The sequence below is a fragment of the Cucurbita moschata genome, unplaced genomic scaffold (assembly GCF_002738365.1).
Source record: "Cucurbita moschata cultivar Rifu unplaced genomic scaffold, Cmos_1.0 Cmo_Scf00041, whole genome shotgun sequence".
Classification (NCBI taxonomy): Eukaryota; Viridiplantae; Streptophyta; class Magnoliopsida; order Cucurbitales; family Cucurbitaceae; genus Cucurbita; species Cucurbita moschata.
In genome coordinates, this window is record NW_019268557.1 from 483854 (window position 1) to 502440 (window position 18587).

Here is an 18587-nt window from a genome sequence, read left to right on the forward strand (position 1 = left end):
AAAAAAAAAAAAAAAAAAAAAAAAAAAAAAAAAAAAAAAAAAAAGACAGAATATGCACGTCTGTTTTATTCATAAAACGGAGATATATATGCAGTTTAAGACATCCAAATGTTAATGAAATCATACCTCTTCGCCGATAAGGCACCTTACAAACTGGGCAGTTCGAACCCGATTTCATTGATTTCTCTATACATACACTGAAATTCAAAGAAATGAGAGTTTAGAGAACTTCCTTCACTAACGCCTTTACAAATAATTAAATAGGAATGAAAAGCGATTGTGTTGAGAGGCTTACAAGCAGAATATGTGGTTGCATCCGAGTGAAGCGGCAGAGTTCAAAAGACTCAGACTATAGACAATTTCCGGCAAAATAGCGATAGAAGTAGCAAAAACCAAGATGAATGCACATAAATCAGATAAATATACATCATCAACAAACAAATCCATAGAAACATAATCTGAAAATTATCCCAATTCGCCGCTAAGAGAAAAAGTAAATGCAACAGAGTTTCTCGTATCCTTATCAATTTTCTTGGGAGAAAACGAAACTCAACGCAAAGAAAGAAGTAGAGAGAGATAGATGATTATAGCATTCAAGAAATTGAGAGGAGGGAGAAGGGTTACCAAATTGGGCATTTAAGCTCTATTCCCATCTTCTCCAGATGGCTGGGATCCCCCATTGAGAGAACCAGTCAAGAATAATATACCCAAGTAAAACGTAGTGAAGAGGGGATTGAGGTACGAAGCAGTGGAAATGTCGGCTTTGAACGAAAACGTAGAAGAAGACGATGCCGAGGCGCGAAAATTCTACCTCTATATATATCTTTGAATTTTTACGCGAAACCGGCGCGCGCCTTTTTGTTTTTAATTCTTTTTAAATTTTCTTGAGACACTGTTTAGCGGAATCGCGGCCCACGGGTTAGATTTGTATCATTATCTCCGCCATAACTTTGAATAGTTTTAACATAGAATTAAAAATATTTTAACTTTATCCACACAAAAAATTAATAACTACAATATATAAATTTATTTATAAATATTTCTTTTTTCTTTTAGAGATCAAAACATAACATTGAAAATAGAATCTAATCGTGAAAGTTCAGAACTTTAATTTTGTATAATTCATTTGAAGGATATAATTCATTTGTTGTTTTGCCGAAGTGTTCTTGCTGCCTTGTTCTTCCACTCATGAGGATGACAGGAAGCTGAGAATTAGTATTCTCTAAATGCCAATCAAATACTATTTCATTCTTCTTCCATGAGAGCAGCCCCTCCTAATTCATAGGTACTAAAGATTTTTTTGGACCTCAAGTCATAAAACAATCATATCAAATCTTTTCTCAACGCTGCCTCCGTTGCAATTCTCGTCTTCATCGACAAAGAAGAATAAGGATGAATATTATTTGAATATTGCAAACTAACAACGGTGTTAAGAAATGAAAAAAAAAAAAAGGGCAGCATATCTAATCACTGGAATCTCCACCATCATCTGTGAGATATCAATCAAACGAGCAACACAAATTTATAAAATAACCACTATACATTGCAAGATATATCAACATTTTACAATCCAAGTGATATAGCATAAAATCGATTAGTACAAGTATAAACAAGCATATTTGACACGTGAACTAGTGACTTTACAACATATCACTTGGTTAGTTGAGTTTTGATATGTTTCTTAGACTTCCTAGAATTATCTTCATCTATAAACACACAAAATGAAGATACCCAGAAGTTGTTTTAGGCTTTTACTTATTGCATGTAGAAGAGAACAACAAAATTACTTACTCTAGTGGAAACAGAGCCTCTCATTCTTCTCTCTTGCAGTTCAGCAGTTGCTAGGCTCATTGGACCAACTACCATTGGCAGAGGGGGCAGCAAGCGATATTAGGCAGACCAGGGTTTTCTCTCACTATGCTTCTAAAACCGAACCTTCAATAAAAATACAAGTCTGTATAGTCAGAGAAATCGCTGCCCCCTGAGAATTCATAATAGTCGTCGTCATCAGTCAATAAATCGGTGTCAGACAAGCCAAAAGGGTAACCATAATCCTCCTCATAATCATCACCATATTCAACAATTTCGGTTGAAAATTCATAGTCATCAGTGGGATCATGAGGCAACCGTAAATTTTTTATTTTCTCAGAACATTTTGCACCCAACTGTCCCGCCAAATTCAAATTGAAACACTGGCGTAAATCAAGAGATTCTAAGTCAGGACAACCATCAAGAATGGCCTCCAAGCCCCTATTAGTAAGGCTGTTGCCAAATATCTGAAGGTGACGTAGATTAGGCATATTTTCAGCAATAGCAAGGGCTCCCTTATCACATTCCACCCGTCTGTAAAACTGACGGTTCAGTTTTAGTGATTTCAGAAGAGGGCGACATTGACCAAGAGTTTCCAAAGTTTCCACATCAAATGAACCGAAAGATATCTCAAGATCCTCCAACAAGGGAAGTTTTGAAACTGCTTTAATCAATCCCTCGTCTGAGATGCGATTGCAATATACAAGGCGGAGTTCTCTAAGTTGATTTGAACTGCAACAAATTAATATATGGAACCGTCAAAATCAAGAAAAGACAAATTCAAAATCAAGACACCACATAAACACATAAACCATCAGAGCTTTGTCCATAAGAAATAGCCCGAGAGAATCTTCCAGTCTCCCATGACTTACAAGAGGCCCCTCTCCTTTCTTACTGGTGAAAATTTTCTTCTCTATTAAATGGGAGACCAAGATAAGACAAACTAATGGCATTGCATATGCTCCATGTTCATTGGGTTGAACTTCCAATATCCGTGCCACGGGAAGAAGAATTTTAATAAAATATTTGACAACTGTGATGGGAAAAAAATGAAATAGAATTTCCACAAGAAATTGCAGAGCAAGAGCTGGCAATTAGGTTCCCTGTCTCAGGTCAGAGAAAACTGATTCTAAGCTTCACATCAAACTTGTCACCCTCTACATCATAAGATAACGTAAGGCAGATTATCTATCCATAAACTGATTATTACATGCAATAAATGAATTAAATATATATATATATATACTAATCTATACAAAGCCATATAAATGGTTCAGTTTCAATTTTGGTCCTGTATGTTCGCCCTTATTCGTTTGTCTGTATGCTTTCACGTTAGACATGTGCATTACAGAAACATAAAATAACAAAGAACAAAAGCAGATTTTAAATTATAAAAACTAGAACAAAACAAATAGAGCAGCACGTTTGAAAAATAAAATTGAAACAGCACGTTTACGTAATGGCCAGAACATCCAACGCTATTCCATTACAGTAGAGATTTTAGGTTGATTTATCTCTATCCTATAGTTCCAACAAGAGAACCTTACGAAAATCTAAGATAGTGATACTAAAATTAAACAATAACATACCTCTGAGTAATATACTGGAGCAAATCATCGGTGCCAAAATGCTCAATTTTAATGTAAATCAATTGGCCACAACTACGGTCAACAGCCTGCCTGCACATCTCCTCCAAATCGTAGTCCATGTCCCACCAATCACCGGAATAGCGCATATCGACGACGCGCCACATGAGAGGGTCCTCACAGATCTTACGCCACGAAGAGCAAACGTCTTGAGCGTTGGTGAGAATATCAACGGGGCCTAACTTCAGCAGAATCATAGACGTGACATCTGCAGGCAGTTCAAGCCAGTTCCTCGCTTCCTCTCCTAACGAATTAGGGCTGGAATTCGATTCCATGGCCATGAGCAGAAAATAATTGAAACCAACAGAGGAATTTTGGGATGGAGATTGAAATGCCCTCGAGTATGAACTAGGGTTTGGATGAGAGAATGCGAAAAGATGCTGCTCGCATTAATCGCATCCAAGTAACTTTGCCTTTCTGTAATTTTAATGGGCAGCACTTGCAAAACGGTTAAATTATAATAAATAAATAAATAAAAAGAATATTTACCCCACTGTTTAATCGAATTTCTAAATAATTATATCCATTTAAATCATAAATATTAATGAATAATTAATTTAGACAATTTATTATAAAAAAAAAATTAATAATTAAATAATTAATTTAGACAATTTATTATAAAAAAAATTAAAAATTAAATAATTAATCTATATTAGACAAAATGTAAGAATCACCTTTTTCACTACTATCATCTTCCTCTATTTTTTTTTTTTACCTTATTTGGAAATAATTACATCATTTTTGTTTATTGAAAAATAAATTAATTTAGGTGATTTTGTGAAAAATAATAGTTTAAATTCCTTCCATTATTAAAAAAATTTAAGATATAAATTAATATAATCATTAGTTTTTTATGAAAAAAAAACATACATTATTTTAAAAATAAAGTTACATTATATCCTTTAAGACATGAAAAAAAAAATCTAGAAAACATTTAAACCTCACATGGATTTTGCAAAAAAAAAAAATAAATAAATTTTTTTTATAAATATATAAAATCCCACGTCGATTTGGAGGAGAAAACGAAACATTACTGCATGAAAACCTCTTCCCAACAGACACGTTTCAAAATCTTGGAGAGAAGGTCGAAAGAGAAAATAAAAAAATGACAATATTTGCTCGTCAAAAAATGACAATATTTGCTCAAGGTTTGAGCTATTACAATTGGTATTAGAGTCAACCACTAGGCAATATACCTGCAAGGACTCAGTAGACCTCTTCCTAGCAAACACGTTTTCAAACCTTGAAGAGAAGGGGATGGAGGAAACCCAAAAAGAACAATACCTGTCATATATCTGTTAGCTTGGACGGTTACAATTCTACTCTAAAAACTAAAGCTAAGTAGCAGCTATGAAATTCCAAGGGTTGTCAAAAAAAAGACATATTCAAGCTGAAAGATTGGTGTTTATAAAGGGCAATGTATTAAGAATTACCAACTTAGTTTGTGAACTTTCATTAGTCTAACAAGCTCTCTTCATATTCCAGCTACAACACTTCAGAAACAAACACAACAAAACTGCCTTAAAGGTGGTTCGGTATAACTCGATGAACGGGGCGCAAACGGGAAAATGATGACGACTTCACCCTTTTATCTAAGCTTCGAAGTCCAAGAAAATATGCAATTTTTGCAGAAGCAACTCGCGAGTACCGAAAGGGAGCTTTTCATAAGTGATCCAATCTTTCTCAAGAACACCCGACTTGGCACTGTTCAGCATCTCGTCATGGAATGCAGAAACAATGAGATAGATCGACGCCCTCAATACGTCTGCAATTGCATATGCGTTCGAATGCAGCGGACCGCTTTTCTTTTTACCAACTGAAGAATCTACTCTTCTAATACTTGATGTTGCCCATTTGATACCGGCCGGGCCAAATAGATCGTTTGAAGATTGTATACAAGTCTTCTTCCCCATCAGCACCTCAACAGCAAGCAGGCAAGACAACAGTGTTGACATAACAGTAGCATTACTACCAGAGAGCTGCGCAACCCCAAATTGATCTTCCACATGTGAGCGTGCGGTCAACATAGAAACCGCTCGGGCACACCATGCATACACCTGCAAAGTTTAGCAAGCATCATCGGTTATATCCAATAGCCACACAGATGTTCACAGTAACGAATGGGTAAAGAACACAAATTCAAGCAAAATAAAGACGAGATAGATAGGACAGGATCACAGTGGCTGCTCTTAGATACAGATGCCATGAGGAGGCCCCATATGATAAGAACAGAAATATAATGGTCATGCTGTCTTCTACATCGGGCAAGCATAAGAATTTGAAAGTGAATTGAGTTTGTTTGCGTCCATTTTTTTATATGCATCTGGTAAAAATATGCTTAGCCCAAGTCAACTTTTAGTAGATATCATCCCAAAACGCATCTACTAGAGAGAGGTTTCCATACTCTTACAAGGAATACTTTGTTCCCCTCTCCAACCGATGTGGGATCTCACAATCCATCCCCCTTGGAGCCCAACATCCTTCACTAGCACACCACCTGGTGATTCGCTAGCCGCTAGTAAATATTGTTCTCTTTGGGCCTTCCCTTCTAGGCTTCCCCTCAAGATTTTAAAACGCATATGCTAAGGAGAGGTTTCCACGCCCTTATAAGGAATGCTTCGTTCCCCTCTCCAACCGATGTGGGATCTCACAACCCACCCCTCTTGAGGGCCCAACGTCCTCATTGACACACCACCGGATGACTGGCTTTGGTACCATTTGTAACTGCCCAAAGTCCACTGCTAGCAGATATTGTCCTCTTTGGGTTTTTTCTTATGGGCTTCCCCTTAAGATTTTAAAACACATCTGTTAAGGAGAGATTTTCACACCCTTACAAGTAATCTTTCGTTCTCCTCTCCAACCAATGTGGGATCTCACACTAACGTTTAAACCGTTTCACTTGGTATTCATAAACATGGCTTAGATATCATGCATAAGATTCCAATATTGGTCTTGTGCAGTCATGAACAAAACTACATAAAATGTGTACCATAATACTTAGATATCATGCATGATAAGAACAGAGTTGACACTGATTCCAATCCAGAAAAACCTACAACACTGCAGAACTCCCATGGAGATTCAAAACAGCCCCTGCCCCTCCTCCAACAAAACTAAATAAAAATGAAATAAGCAATGAAGAGAATAGTTATAGTGCAATCAAAATATATACCCAACCTGAAAGTTCTTGAGAGTTTCCAATTGTTTCAAGTCGAAGTGAGAGTCCTTTGGCGGTAATAACTGTTTGGATAGTTGGGAGGTTACGTCCACAGCACCTTCCAAACCTTCACCCAAGTTCAGGGCAAACTGCTCCAGAGGCCTCAATGATATGGATACAACTCGCTTGTACGTCTCGCCCGATTCTTCAAAAAATGCAGCTCTTCGCCATATATCGACATTAGTCTCACAAACCATACAGAGATCAAGAAATGCAAGATATTGCAAAAGAGACCCTGGGTTGCTGTCGTCCAACGCTGCAAAGAGGTACTCGCTCGGATTTGTTTCCACAGCTGCAGATCCCTTTGGAGGTGCAAAAGCAAACCTCTTGGTGTGTAGAACCTAAAATTATAAAATACACACAGTGAAGCATAAAACTGGAGTTAAGTCTCTAGCTCTGTCATAACCAAATCTAGTCCATCTGAAGCATAAAACCTCTCGTTTTCTTCCCTATAAGATGGACGGGATAGACTCCCGTTCCAAAGTTTCAATTATGCTCCTAAACTTCGAAACTTTTGAACCCTTGAACAACCCTATGATAAGGATTGTTGCGACACTGACATAATTCAGAGGAAAAACATGACCAGAGAACCCACTTAGTCAAGAGTGTGCATGATTAAGATACATGATGTCAAAACTTGTCGTTCTCCAAGAAATTGTAGAACATAAAAATTGACAACGAAATAAAGCATGAGATTATAATGCCATTGACATAATATATGAACAATGAACTAACCCGATGTAAGTGGTGAGTCAATTCCCAAGAGAGAAATACTGCAAAGCTTCCAATGAATAGAATGGCCTGGTTAGCAATGAATTTCCCGACTGTAGCATTGCTCTTAAGTTGATCCGGCAGAAGCGCCATTAATACCGCTGAAAATAGGAAAGCTGCAGCAGAAAGTTTGGAAGCCAACATGGTAGCTGACGGAAACCCCATCTTAAAACTGAAAAATGGGGGACGCTGTTGATAAAAATAGTTGCAATCAGTAAAAGGAGGTTTGAAAATTTGACCATGAAACATGCAAGAACACAAATATCAAAGATAAGTCGTGAAGTAAATACGGTAGCTTAAATTCTACTGAACAAAGAACGCCTAAGCCCATTGCTAGCAGATATTGTCTGTTATGACACGTTACGTATAGCCGTCAGCCTCACGGTTTTAAACGCGTCTGTTAGGGAAAGGTTTCCACACCCTTATAAGAAATGCTTCATTCCCCTCTCCAACCGATGTGGGATCTCACAATCCACCCCTCTTGGGGGCCAGCATCCTCGCTGGCACACCGCCTGATGTCTGGCTTCGATACCATTTGTAACAACATAAGTCCACCACTACTAGATATTGTCTATTTTGGCCCGTTACGTATCACCGTCAGTCTCACGGTTTTAAAACGTGTCTACTAGGGAAAGGTTTCCACACCCTTTAGAAAGAATGTTTCGTTCCCCTCCAACCGACGTGGATCTCACAGACACTTAGCGAGCTAATGATTGTATAGAGAAATCTTCAAAATGAACAGATATGCATAATTGTGACCATAAACAATTAACGACAGACAACTCTGAAAGAAACGCATTTACAGAAAAACCTATACAAATTAACCATAAGTGATACCCAAAGAAGCAGTAAGGTGTGCAGCACTCAAAATCTCCACGTTCTTTTCTTATGCATCCTAAGACATACATATACTTACTCAATATAGTTCCCAAACAGAAGATGAGAATGATTCTGATTAAAATTACAAACCAAGGACCAAAAGGTAACCTGTATGATTGGAAACGTTAGAACCCATCTCTTCTTGTAGACATAGAAAAGGCCATAAATCAAACCCATCAAAAGACCCGTATGCCACGCACTGCTAAGACCATCTGTTTTCCCCCAACATGTAGAAACCGCCGCCAAGGAACCCGAAACGGCAGTTGCCACTACAAACAGCACCAGATAGAACGAAACCATCGCCCGACGGCGAAAATCCTTGGAAGCCGACGCCGATGAGGCATTGTCGCCGCCTGAAACCACAAGAAACCGAACGAGCACAAAAGCGAGCTCGAGCGGCGCGGCAGGTCGTTCGAGCTGGGGCGAAGCAAGAAGGGAGAGTGAAGCAGAGAAGAGGAGTTGAGAGAGATGAAATGTAAGAAAAGTAAGGAACCCAGTGAGCAATGAAGCAAAAGGGGCTGATGGGTTCCCAGACCCACTTGAATCGCTAACAGAAACAGAAGAAATGGGTGAAATGAAGATTTTGAAGAGGAAGAAGACGATGGTTGAAGGAATGGACTGCCAAATAAGGAAACCCAGAAAGCGATTCTTGACAACCATTTCTGGGGGTCCGAAGAACAGAGAAGACGAAGGCATTTCACTGAGTTTTTCTTTGCAAATTCAAAATCGAAGCCCACCGCGATCTTTGTAAGAATCGCAGAAAGCTGTTTCGTGAGGAATTTAGGCGCGGTTTAACTGGGATGCTTCCCCAAGGCGGCGCCAATTTGCATCTCCAAATTCAATTGTTTGTAGCGCACAAGGCACAACAAGTACAAGCTCCTTTTAGGGGGGAAAACGCTGAATATGATGAGCTTACCGCACCTCTTTTTTGTTTATAATTTGCTTTGCCCAAAATTATTATTCTTACAGATTAAGTCATCGCTTTAACAGTCTAAAGTCCATGTCGTCTTTGAAACAAATAGAAATAAAAATCATTTCGTTGATCGTTTTCAAATGAAATTCGATTATAAATATTTGTTATTGGTTTAGTAAAAGATTTTGTTTATAAGCTGAATTTTAAAAACGAAAAAATCAATTATCAAATATACTATACATTGAAAATTGCTATAGAACATTCATTCTTCTTTTACACACGATTTGCCTTTCACAACCTAAACGTCTTGATCCCTAATGCAAACAATCAACATTTTTCATGACTTTTACACAAGATCTATTGTTAAAGCACGAACATCGAAAATTCTACTAAGCAAATGATCCTGTTCTTGAAGCCTGAGACCGTGCATCTTCAAATTGGTCGTCATCGACTTTCTCGGAGCTCAAACTTGGTGGAACGAACGATCTAAACACTTGCTCCATGTTCGGAACTTCCTTCAACTCATTACAAGTGACTTCGAGAGCAGTATCGGCAAAAGCTCGGTAGAATTTAGTGTGACAAATGAAGGCAAATATCAAGGAAATTATGGGGAGCGGAATTAAGATCGGAGCGTAGAAGAATTTCTTCACCCCGAAGAAACCGAACATGGTAAGTTGGTACAACAAGAGTGATGCTATGATACGGTTGAATATATGAGGCCATATTCTTCCATATGTCTCATAAGCAGGAACATAAACTTTGAGTGCCTGTAAAACAAGGTCATACGTTAACACAATAACAAAGCAATGTCCAAAAGACAGAACACATCGACACAGTCGTTACAGTTTGCCACTCGGTTTTACGATTGTTTTACGTTACCTGATTCCGAAGAATAAGCCATCCAAGACCGAAGTATATGACGCTAAACGGGATGATCAAAGGTGTCATGATGGAGTAGCATAGGCCTATGGTAAAAATGAGCAAGTCACCCGGAATTCTAGTTCCATAACCAAAGTCACCAGGAGTCCAAGCATCCTTCACATCAGCTTCACATTTGCAAAGGAATTTCTTCTTCAAATGGAATATGATAAGAGGAACTATCCTAGATAGTTCGAGACCGTAACCAACGAAGAACCTAACAAGCAAAACAGACTCGAAATCAGTCGATAAATTTAGAGTCTTAAGCTACACTCTTTAGAAATAGAGAACCACTAAGGGTATCAACATGATTGTTCTTGTAATAGCTCAAACCCACTGCAAAGAAATATTGTCCACTTTGCTCCGTTACGTATCGCCATTAGCTTCACAGTTTTAAAACACGTCTACTAGGGAGAGATTATCACACCCTTATAAGGAATGTTTCATTCTCCTCTTCAACCGATGTCCCCTTGGGGACTAGCGTTCTCTCTAGCACACCGCACGGTGTCTAGCTCTAATATCATTAGTAACAACCCAAACCCACTGCTAGCAAATATTGTCCACTTTGGCCCGTTACGTATCGCTTTAAGCCTCATTGGTTTTAAAACGTGTCTACTACACCCTTATAAGAAGTGTTTCATTCCCCCTCCAAAAACACCCCCTCCAACCGATATGGGATCTCACAATCCACCTTCCACCGCTTTCGGGGTCAGCATCCTCGCTGGCACACCAAACGGTGTCTAGCTCTAATATCATTAGTAAAGTCCAAGCCCACCGCTAGCAAATATTGTCCGTTTGGCTCGTTACATATCACCGTCAGCCTCATAGTTTTAAAACGCATCTACTAGGGAGAGGCAACCCAACCCTTATAAGGAATGTTTCATTCCCCTCTCACAGATGTAGATGATCACTAATATATGCATGATATATAGAAAATGGAACAAAAGTAAGGCTACACAAAGAGCGAAAGACGAAACAACGAAATCGAAGGATCTTAGAATGAGAAGCTTACTTGAGAGCCACAAAGGTAAGAAAGAAAGTTGCACTGCCTGGGAGACTGCTAGCCAACAAGGGAACAAGAGAGTTTGGATCCTTCTGAATGTCCTTGAATGTTTTAAACAGTGCACCACCCAAAGTGACTCCAAGGAAAACATTCAACACAGTGAAATAGAAATATTTCCCGGAAGCAGCCCTCTCAGCATGTCCCTCTGAAGGAATTCCCTCAGATTTAGATAGTAAAAGCAGTAAATTGGGCAGCACAGCCAAGAAGATAATCAAAGCTAATTGAGGCAAGTAGGCTTCTAATACTATTTTGATTGCATTTATGTTCACAACTGGCTTCAAAAATGGCAGCAACTTAGTCAAGTTATTGAGTGTAGTAATGGCAGAAATGATACCAATTGGAATCATGTAGAAGAAAATCATCAGTGCCACAATGACATACACAACATACTGCCGAACTTGCCTCTGGATAAAGTCTATATAAAGATTAGGCCAGATAAGCTGGCGGGGCTCGGGAGCTGCTAGAATGGTCCATTTATCGACGATTTTCGCGTGCAAGTTTTGCGCTGCAGAAGCTGCAGTTGCTCGGTTATTGAAGAAGACGAAAGCAGCATTCTTCTGCTTCTCTCTGAGAGTGGTCTTTTGTTCAGATTCCAAATTTCGGACAAGCTCATTGATCTTCTGGGAGTAGAATTCTATGCTGTCAACCTTTTCCCCTATAAGACCAAGGAAGCCAGTTTTATGCATTGGTTTTGTACCTTCTGGCTTGGCTTCGGTTTTTGAAGCTGCAAATGCTGCTTCGGATCGTTCGAGCTTCCTCTTGTAGCCTTCCAGCTCCTCCCACAACTTATTAACCTGCTTGTCATTTGAACATTTACAATACGTCAAATATAAATCACATGTGGACCGTGGCCCGTTACGTATTGCTGTAGCCTCATGATTTTAAAACGCGTCTACTAGGGAAAGGTTTCCACACCCTTACGAGGAATGCTTCGATCCCCTCTCCAACCGTTATAGGATCTCACAATTCATCCCCACCATTGGGGGCTAGCGTCCTCGCTGGCACACCGTCTGATGTCTGCCTCTGGTACCACTTGTAACAAACAGCCCAATCCCACCGCTAGTAGATATTGCCCGCTTTGGCCCATTACGTATCGCCATCAGCCTCACGGTTTTAAAACGTGTCTACTAGAGAAAGGTTTCCACACCCTTACGAGGAATGTTTTGTTCCCCTCTCCAACCAACGTGGGATCTCACAATCCACCCTCTTGAGGGCCTAGCGTCCTTGCCGACACATCACCGGTGTCTAGCTTTAATACCATTTGTAACCGCCTAAGCTCACACGGTTAGCAGATATTGTCCGCTTTGGCCCGTTACGTATCGTCATCAACCTCACAGTTTTAAAACGAGTCCACTAGGGAGAGGTTTCCACACTCTTACCAGGAATGTTTCGTTCCCCTCCCCTGCCAACGTGGGATCTCATAAAGAGAGGCTTCAGCCCAAAAAACCATACACGACAATGCAAATACACAACAAACTCAACTCTTTGTTGTCTGTAACGATTAAAAAACGTCAAACCAACCTCTTTGTTGTCTGTAACGATCATCGATCGATAGAACGTATCGGGATAGATCTTCCTAAAAAAGGAATCAACTTGTTCCTTCCTAGTTTGACCTTGAGGAACTGGAGGGATATCTCTAACAACAATGGCAAATTGTTCAGCCTTCACTTCAGGAGTCATTAAAGCTTCAGCTCTCAGAGCTGAGATATGATTATAAGCTTTCCATGTCAAGTAATATGCCACAAAGGAAACCCAGTAGGTAGCTAATAAGAAGGCCCAAAGACGATTACTCCCCAGCTGCACATCAAAACTCAAATCTAAGAACCAAAACAACAAAGAAAGGCCAACCCTCCAAAATTCTTGATACATTAATGTTGCTTACATTCACATTCCCCATAGATAATCTGTCAAGTTCATTGAAAGTCCCAACACTTAGGGTATCATTCTTTTTAGCATTCTTGATACCATCATCAGTAGCAGCAACCGGAATAAGAACTGGCAGAAGAACAACGGCAGACAACACAAAAATCCCCAGCACTGGAAAAGAAGAAACAGGGCAGCAAAAGAATAAGAATCCAACAACCTTTGAAGCTAAAACGTGCAAGTGAAAAAGAAAGAAAGACAAACCAGTGGATAAAAACACAAAGTAGACAGCAGAATCAACTCCCGACATCGAAATCACGTCCTTCTCAGAAGAAGACAGAGCTTCCTTAATCCAAGCAAATGGGCTCCGTGTCCTGGACCCGACGGTCGGATCCAGACCCTTGAGAATCCGATTTGGGTAATAAATGACATGGTTGCCAGGATTTGAAGAAAGCCAAGCGAAAACAAGCATCAAAACAAGAAATATCACAAAAGACGTCCCTAAGGACACCAAAAACGAAGAGAAATCCATCTGGGTGTGTCTCTAAAACCCCAAATCCGCCCAAATCCTTCAAGTCCTGAGTGAATCTGGAGAAACCCACCTCGAGAAACTTCACCACACTCAGAATTATCTTATAGCTTTTAAGGGTTTCTTTTTGGGGTCATTCAAAGAGGGACAAAGTAGCCGTTAAAAAACGGTGGTTGGAGGTGGGATATTTATAACAAATGGGACGGCGTGGAGAAAGAGTGAGCTCAGAAATCAGAGTGTGCACTGTAGAGAAGCGGATAAGGCGGAAAGAGAGGGATTGAAGGCGACGGGACAGGACTGGGGACAGGACTGGGGACAAGTGTAAGAGACGAAAAACACCTTCTTTTCTTTCCATTTATTTTGGAATCAGGTGCCTTGCCTCCAAAGTCACCTCTCCCTTCAATCGTATAAATTCCTCAATTTACGTAATATTTCAACATTCAAATTTGAGGATAATTTATAATGAAATTCTAGTAATATATTTTTCAAAATTCCACCTTGTTTTAGATTACATAATTAAATTGAGTCTTGGATTCACTTTTTAAAACATTTTTCAATTAAAAGAAATAAACTTTAAGAGGTAAAGTTGCTTTAATAAGCTTAATTTTTTCAATTAATTAATTTATTTTGTTTTTTTATCTATATTATTATCATCGAAAGCTAGATTCTATTATTTGGACGACCAAATACATAAAATGACAATTTTTTCTTTACGAAAGACGAACCATTCTTTTTATGGTTTGATTTTTGCATTTTCTTCTCAGTGTTGTGTTGGGTTTTTTTATAGAAAGAATAATTTTTTTTAGGACATGTTGTAAAGATTTTTTTCAAATTACTATAAATTAATTTAATAAATTTACAGCTGTAATACTGTAATTGATTGTCTCAAATAATAATTGAAACAATGTCAATTATAGCAGCAATAACAATAATAATTAATCAAATGGATCCGTATAATAAGCAATTCTGAAGCTTTGACTCATTAATTGCTTCACGTAATTTATTAATATTATGCACCAAATAATTTTTAACTAATTTTTGTTAGTTTTAAAATATTTATAAAATGTGGAAATATTATTTTTAAAAAAATTATTTTTATGTGTATATATAATTTAGTCTATTGAAAAACGCAAAAAGGGTACTATCGACATTGCACAAGCTAGGGTCATAGATTTTCCGTGATTGCAAATTCAGAAAGTACAGTCCAATAGCAACACCGTTGCCCACGTCTCTGTCCCAATCACACGCCACGTGGAGAGCTACTCTGGCATGAAGACATGGAAGCGAGTAAGCATTATTCTGTACTCGCAGAGAGTGGCCCCAATAGAATCAAAACGGCGAGCGTTCAACGGCCGTGGTAACGGCCCCATAAAAAGAAAACCTTTGCTTTACTTTAATTTCGTTTACTTTTTGGGGAAATGGTTGTCGTGAATGACACGCTCCAGAGCTGCCGACAATAAAGTGGGCCCCATGTGTAAATTTTGTCTCATTAATCTTTGATTACGCGTCCGGACAACGCGAGAGCCAGCGAGGCAGACGGGTGTCGTGTGTGCAACAATGGAGGAACACAAACCAAGTTTGTAACTGACACGTCGGACGGTCCTTGTCACGTACGAATATATGTATTATATCCACATAAAAGTATTTGTTTATTCTTAATTTTTTTTTTTTTTTTTTAAAAAAAAAAAACGTGAAGTTGGGAATGGGGAAGAATAATAAGTTTATGGGTTGTTTTTAAATTTAAAAAAAAAAAAATAATAGAAGCACATTGTTTTCATTGTTGTTATTATTATTGTGATTATTATTATTTTGAATTTTAGAAGTATATAGGTAAGGTAGAGCCAATGTGAAGGAAAGAAGGTTTGTGATATTACTAAAAATCAAATAAAATCCTTTTCTTTTGCAAATTGGTCATCCTATCCTATCATTTCTACTCATTAATGCCATGAATTACGCGCTCCAAAATCTTTAAAACTAAGATTCATTTCAACACCAAAAAAAGAGGGCCCAAGGAATCTATTGCTTTATGTATTTTCCTTTTATCTTTTGGGAGAATGACCAATTTAGAAGAAGAAGAGTTGGGGAGCAAGGCCCATTTAACAACAACACCCAAGGCACAAGTATATTTCATATCACATGGAGGAATCAAGCTACATTACATATCAAAATGCCCATTCCACATCATAATCTATACATGGAAAACACCCATCTTGGTGAAACCAAAAAATAATAATAATGACGATAGCAATTACAGTGTGTATCATAGTTTGAATTCATGACGCCTACACTGAATAATAATAAAAATAATAATACAATAAACATGGCTAGAAATACAGAGGCGGAAAATTGTGGAAAAATGGTCACCTGAAGTTGCAGCAGTGAGCGTGTCCCCGCGCCAGCTTATCCCACAGGCAGATTATCTGCCTAGGAGACTGATAGTGTGCCGTAAAATACTCCTCCATACACCCATACTGGCAGAATTTCCAGTTGTGTGAGTATTGGACCATCGCCACGCTGCTGTTGAACTGCTCCACCCACATTCCCATGCTCACATCCTCCATCTTGAATAACTGCCACATTCCGAAACATCCCTTTTTTAATACACCAAAGAACCCACACACAAACAGACACAGGCAATAAGGCTTACAACAAACTCACCCTCAGGCTCCTGTTCTCATGTTGGGACACAATGTATTTAGCAATGTCAATGGAAATGATATATCCCGGCCCATTTGCATATGGAGGATACACTTCTTCCGGCCATTCCTGATATTGGTCAAAATAAATCATTAGCATAATAAAAGATTGAAAAAAAGTGATAGGCCACCAATAATAAATGTATACTAAAGGAAAGGAGTTGGGTGGGTCCACTTTTTGTAATTAAAGTGACAAGATATAGGAATGGAATGGAATGGAATGGAAGTGTAACGGCCAATCCACCGCTAGCGGATATTGTCTTTTTTGGACTTTTCCTTTTATTAAGGAGAGGTTTCCACACCCTTATAAAGAATGTTTAGCTCTCCTCCCAACCGATGCTCACATCAAAGTGGGATAAGTAAGTTACCTCATACGTGACTGCCCATTTTCCATGTCTGAGAGGGCGATGCAGGAGGTTGAGATTGCCCATGTACAGGGACCTCTTGGATGAAATGCCTTCGATCTGTTTTAAAACAGTTTCCACTCTCACAAAGGTGTCGTCATCACATTTCATAACATACGAAGCCGTCAAGTTCACAGCCTACAAGGAGAGAGTTGATTAGTTCACGCATATCGAAAAACAACATACACTAAGGTCAAACGCTACTCAGTTCATATTACGAAGTTCTATGAAGAAGATCCAAACAATTATGAACAGAAGAAGGAAAACGCAAACTCACCCCAAACTCACATATAGCCATAGTCTTTAGAACAACAAGCTCGTAGCGGTCCATGAAGGGCAAGATCACAATATCACCAAAGTATGCAGCTTCGCTCTTCAGCACAGCGTTGACCTCCTTCCTCGGATTCTACATGGTGAGTTTATACATGATAAGAAATACAAAAAACAAGGATGGAAATAAATATCAGAGAACATAAATGAAGTAGAGATCCAAGTAATCCCGAGTGCCAAAGTAGATGGGAAGACTGAACACGAGCCATAGTCTTCCATTAGAGTGGGAGCCACTCAGCTTTCATGTTAATATCCAACATGTCAAATACAAGAGTCATACCAGTGCAACAAAGAAGCGAACAACTACATTTGATGACTTGACAGATGGAGATTGCATCCAAGTTTTCCTAACAGCCATACGCTCCGCAAAGTGGTTAGTAGCAGATAGAACACCAATAAAAAGATAAACGGATCCCTTGGGTAAAGGCTGAGCTTTCCATTTCTCTGACATCTCAAGAACTCGTTGGGGAGAGAAGCTTGGATGAGAAGTAGGAAGAGCTGTACCATATGCAGAATGAATGTCCACGTCTCCTTTAACGGCTAATCCAGTTGCATCTTCAAGCGTAAATCCCTAAATAAAAGTCCAACAAATATATAAGAAATTAATATTAAAGCGTGGGAGAGATTATCAATACCAACTACAGCAGTAAGACAAACTTCAACAACATATGAATATTAATAGAATGTGAAATAGCTATCTGCATCCTCCTCTTCTCCACATACTTACAGGGCGATAGGCAAAAGAAGTCAAGTGCCGACCACCAACATTTATATGGTATCCATCAACACCAGCACGTAGTGTTAGGATAAACAATCTACCCTCCACAAAGGGAAATGGCCAGGTCACCTCTGGCTTCTGCTCCCTCCCTATGAATCTCTTGAACCATGAGTTTGTTTTTGGTTCTTTCGGATCTATAACATTACTCAACCATTTTTCGCATCGACGATGTCCATCAACTGTCAAAGAAAAAAATTGAAAGGGAACAAAAGGTCAGATGGTATTGGTACTACAGCACAGCTAGAAGAAGAATGAAATACTTGAGGTGTTGGAGGGTAGAGATGTACACAATTTAACCGTAATGGTATTGCTTTTCTTTCTATTAGTTTAAAACAAAATGACAAGAAAAATATTTATAGCAGGAGAATGTTATAAACTTTCATCCAGTCTGCTATAACATTCTCAAAACAGGGCTAGAAAGCTACATCTGCACGTGAAGAATCAGGACTGAGAATATTAGGATTCCAGAATAGACTTTAATGAGGACAACAATCCGTCTAGAATCAGGACTCCAATTCACAACGGGCTAAGACTCTAACCAATTAAGGATTCCTAACTCTAAGTTCAGTACAGAAAAAAATTAATCTTGCTCAAAATGTTCTCTTCTTTTAGCTGGACCAAACTGAAAATATTTCCTCATTTACCAGTTTCCATTGTTATCGAGAAGAACAATAATGTGTAGTCATTATGCACCAGTGATGAAAGACAAAAAAAAAAAAAAAAAAAAAAAAAAAAAAAAAAAAAAAAAAAAAAAAAAAAAAAAAAAAAAAA

The 18587-nt window shown here is 38.6% G+C and overlaps 5 protein-coding genes and 1 long non-coding RNA gene across 8 annotated transcripts in view; all 6 read right to left on the reverse strand.

Moving 5' to 3' along the window:
* The window catches only part of LOC111433303 (protein BREAST CANCER SUSCEPTIBILITY 1 homolog), a 7399-nt gene extending 6626 nt beyond the window's left edge, over nucleotides 1-773 (reverse strand). Inside the window, exons 1-3 of one of the 2 annotated variants that reach the window (XM_023070313.1) lie at nucleotides 625-773; nucleotides 296-349; nucleotides 127-197 (exon numbers count right to left, since the gene is read on the reverse strand). In XM_023070313.1, the coding sequence (XP_022926081.1) occupies nucleotides 127-197; nucleotides 296-349; nucleotides 625-680 (181 nt within the window). In that variant the 5' untranslated portion in view covers nucleotides 681-773. The remainder of the gene's footprint in view (nucleotides 1-126; nucleotides 198-295; nucleotides 350-624) is intronic. The other variant, XM_023070314.1, reaches the window with a different exon arrangement.
* Nucleotides 774-1136: 363 nt separating this feature from the next.
* LOC111433177 overlaps nucleotides 1137-18587 on the reverse strand; it is an 18730-nt gene continuing 1279 nt past the window's right edge. The window contains exons 2-3 of the long non-coding RNA XR_002708752.1: nucleotides 1346-1350; nucleotides 1137-1250 (exon numbers count right to left, since the gene is read on the reverse strand). This is a non-coding gene — a long non-coding RNA (uncharacterized LOC111433177). The remainder of the gene's footprint in view (nucleotides 1251-1345; nucleotides 1351-18587) is intronic.
* LOC111433172 (F-box protein SKIP19-like) lies at nucleotides 1500-3893 on the reverse strand. Of its 2 annotated transcripts, XM_023070130.1 has the most exons (3): nucleotides 3399-3893; nucleotides 1957-2541; nucleotides 1500-1866 (listed from the first exon to the last, which is right to left on the reverse strand). In XM_023070130.1, the coding sequence occupies exons 1-3, from the start codon at nucleotides 3734-3736 to the stop codon at nucleotides 1860-1862; spliced, it is 930 nt and encodes a 309-aa protein (XP_022925898.1). In that variant the 5' UTR covers nucleotides 3737-3893; the 3' UTR covers nucleotides 1500-1859. The 2 variants fall into 2 exon arrangements, with proteins under 2 accessions (XP_022925898.1, XP_022925897.1); XM_023070129.1 differs by having other exon boundaries at nucleotides 1500-2541.
* LOC111433165 lies at nucleotides 4828-9235 on the reverse strand. The gene is made up of 4 exons (XM_023070121.1): nucleotides 8431-9235; nucleotides 7408-7632; nucleotides 6633-7013; nucleotides 4828-5512 (listed from the first exon to the last, which is right to left on the reverse strand). Exons 1-4 carry the CDS (start codon nucleotides 9016-9018, stop codon nucleotides 5048-5050), a joined length of 1659 nt encoding a protein of 552 aa, XP_022925889.1. The 5' UTR covers nucleotides 9019-9235; the 3' UTR covers nucleotides 4828-5047.
* LOC111433163 (CSC1-like protein ERD4) lies at nucleotides 9454-13871 on the reverse strand. Its single transcript, XM_023070119.1, has 6 exons — nucleotides 13344-13871; nucleotides 13099-13253; nucleotides 12738-13013; nucleotides 11166-12010; nucleotides 10115-10370; nucleotides 9454-10002 (listed from the first exon to the last, which is right to left on the reverse strand). Exons 1-6 carry the CDS (start codon nucleotides 13609-13611, stop codon nucleotides 9625-9627), a joined length of 2178 nt encoding a protein of 725 aa, XP_022925887.1. The 5' UTR covers nucleotides 13612-13871; the 3' UTR covers nucleotides 9454-9624.
* The window catches only part of LOC111433164 (hydroxyproline O-galactosyltransferase GALT2-like), a 4594-nt gene continuing 1740 nt past the window's right edge, over nucleotides 15734-18587 (reverse strand). Inside the window, exons 2-7 of the mRNA XM_023070120.1 lie at nucleotides 17766-17995; nucleotides 17319-17609; nucleotides 16986-17114; nucleotides 16673-16846; nucleotides 16267-16374; nucleotides 15734-16178 (exon numbers count right to left, since the gene is read on the reverse strand). Of these exons, the coding sequence (XP_022925888.1) occupies nucleotides 15969-16178; nucleotides 16267-16374; nucleotides 16673-16846; nucleotides 16986-17114; nucleotides 17319-17609; nucleotides 17766-17995 (1142 nt within the window). The 3' untranslated portion in view covers nucleotides 15734-15968. The remainder of the gene's footprint in view (nucleotides 16179-16266; nucleotides 16375-16672; nucleotides 16847-16985; nucleotides 17115-17318; nucleotides 17610-17765; nucleotides 17996-18587) is intronic.

Excerpts from the sequence above, each read along its gene's own strand:
- LOC111433172 (XM_023070129.1), bottom strand. The coding sequence starts at position 3,736 with ATGGCCATGGAATCGAATTCCAGCCCTAATTCGTTAGGAGAGGAAGCG. Across the intron at positions 2,542-3,398 it reads CTCCAGTATATTACTCAGAG|TTCAAATCAACTTAGAGAAC; the intron begins GTATGTTATTGT and ends AATTTGTTGCAG.
- LOC111433165 (XM_023070121.1), bottom strand. The coding sequence starts at position 9,018 with ATGCCTTCGTCTTCTCTGTTCTTCGGACCCCCAGAAATGGTTGTCAAG. Across the intron at positions 7,014-7,407 it reads TGACTCACCACTTACATCGG|GTTCTACACACCAAGAGGTT; the intron begins GTTAGTTCATTG and ends TTATAATTTTAG. Across the intron at positions 5,513-6,632 it reads AAACTCTCAAGAACTTTCAG|GTGTATGCATGGTGTGCCCG; the intron begins GTTGGGTATATA and ends TAAACTTTGCAG.
- LOC111433163 (XM_023070119.1), bottom strand. The coding sequence starts at position 13,611 with ATGGATTTCTCTTCGTTTTTGGTGTCCTTAGGGACGTCTTTTGTGATA. Across the intron at positions 13,014-13,098 it reads TATCTATGGGGAATGTGAAT|CTGGGGAGTAATCGTCTTTG; the intron begins GTAAGCAACATT and ends TTTGATGTGCAG. Across the intron at positions 12,011-12,737 it reads TCGTTACAGACAACAAAGAG|GTTAATAAGTTGTGGGAGGA; the intron begins GTTGGTTTGACG and ends AATGACAAGCAG.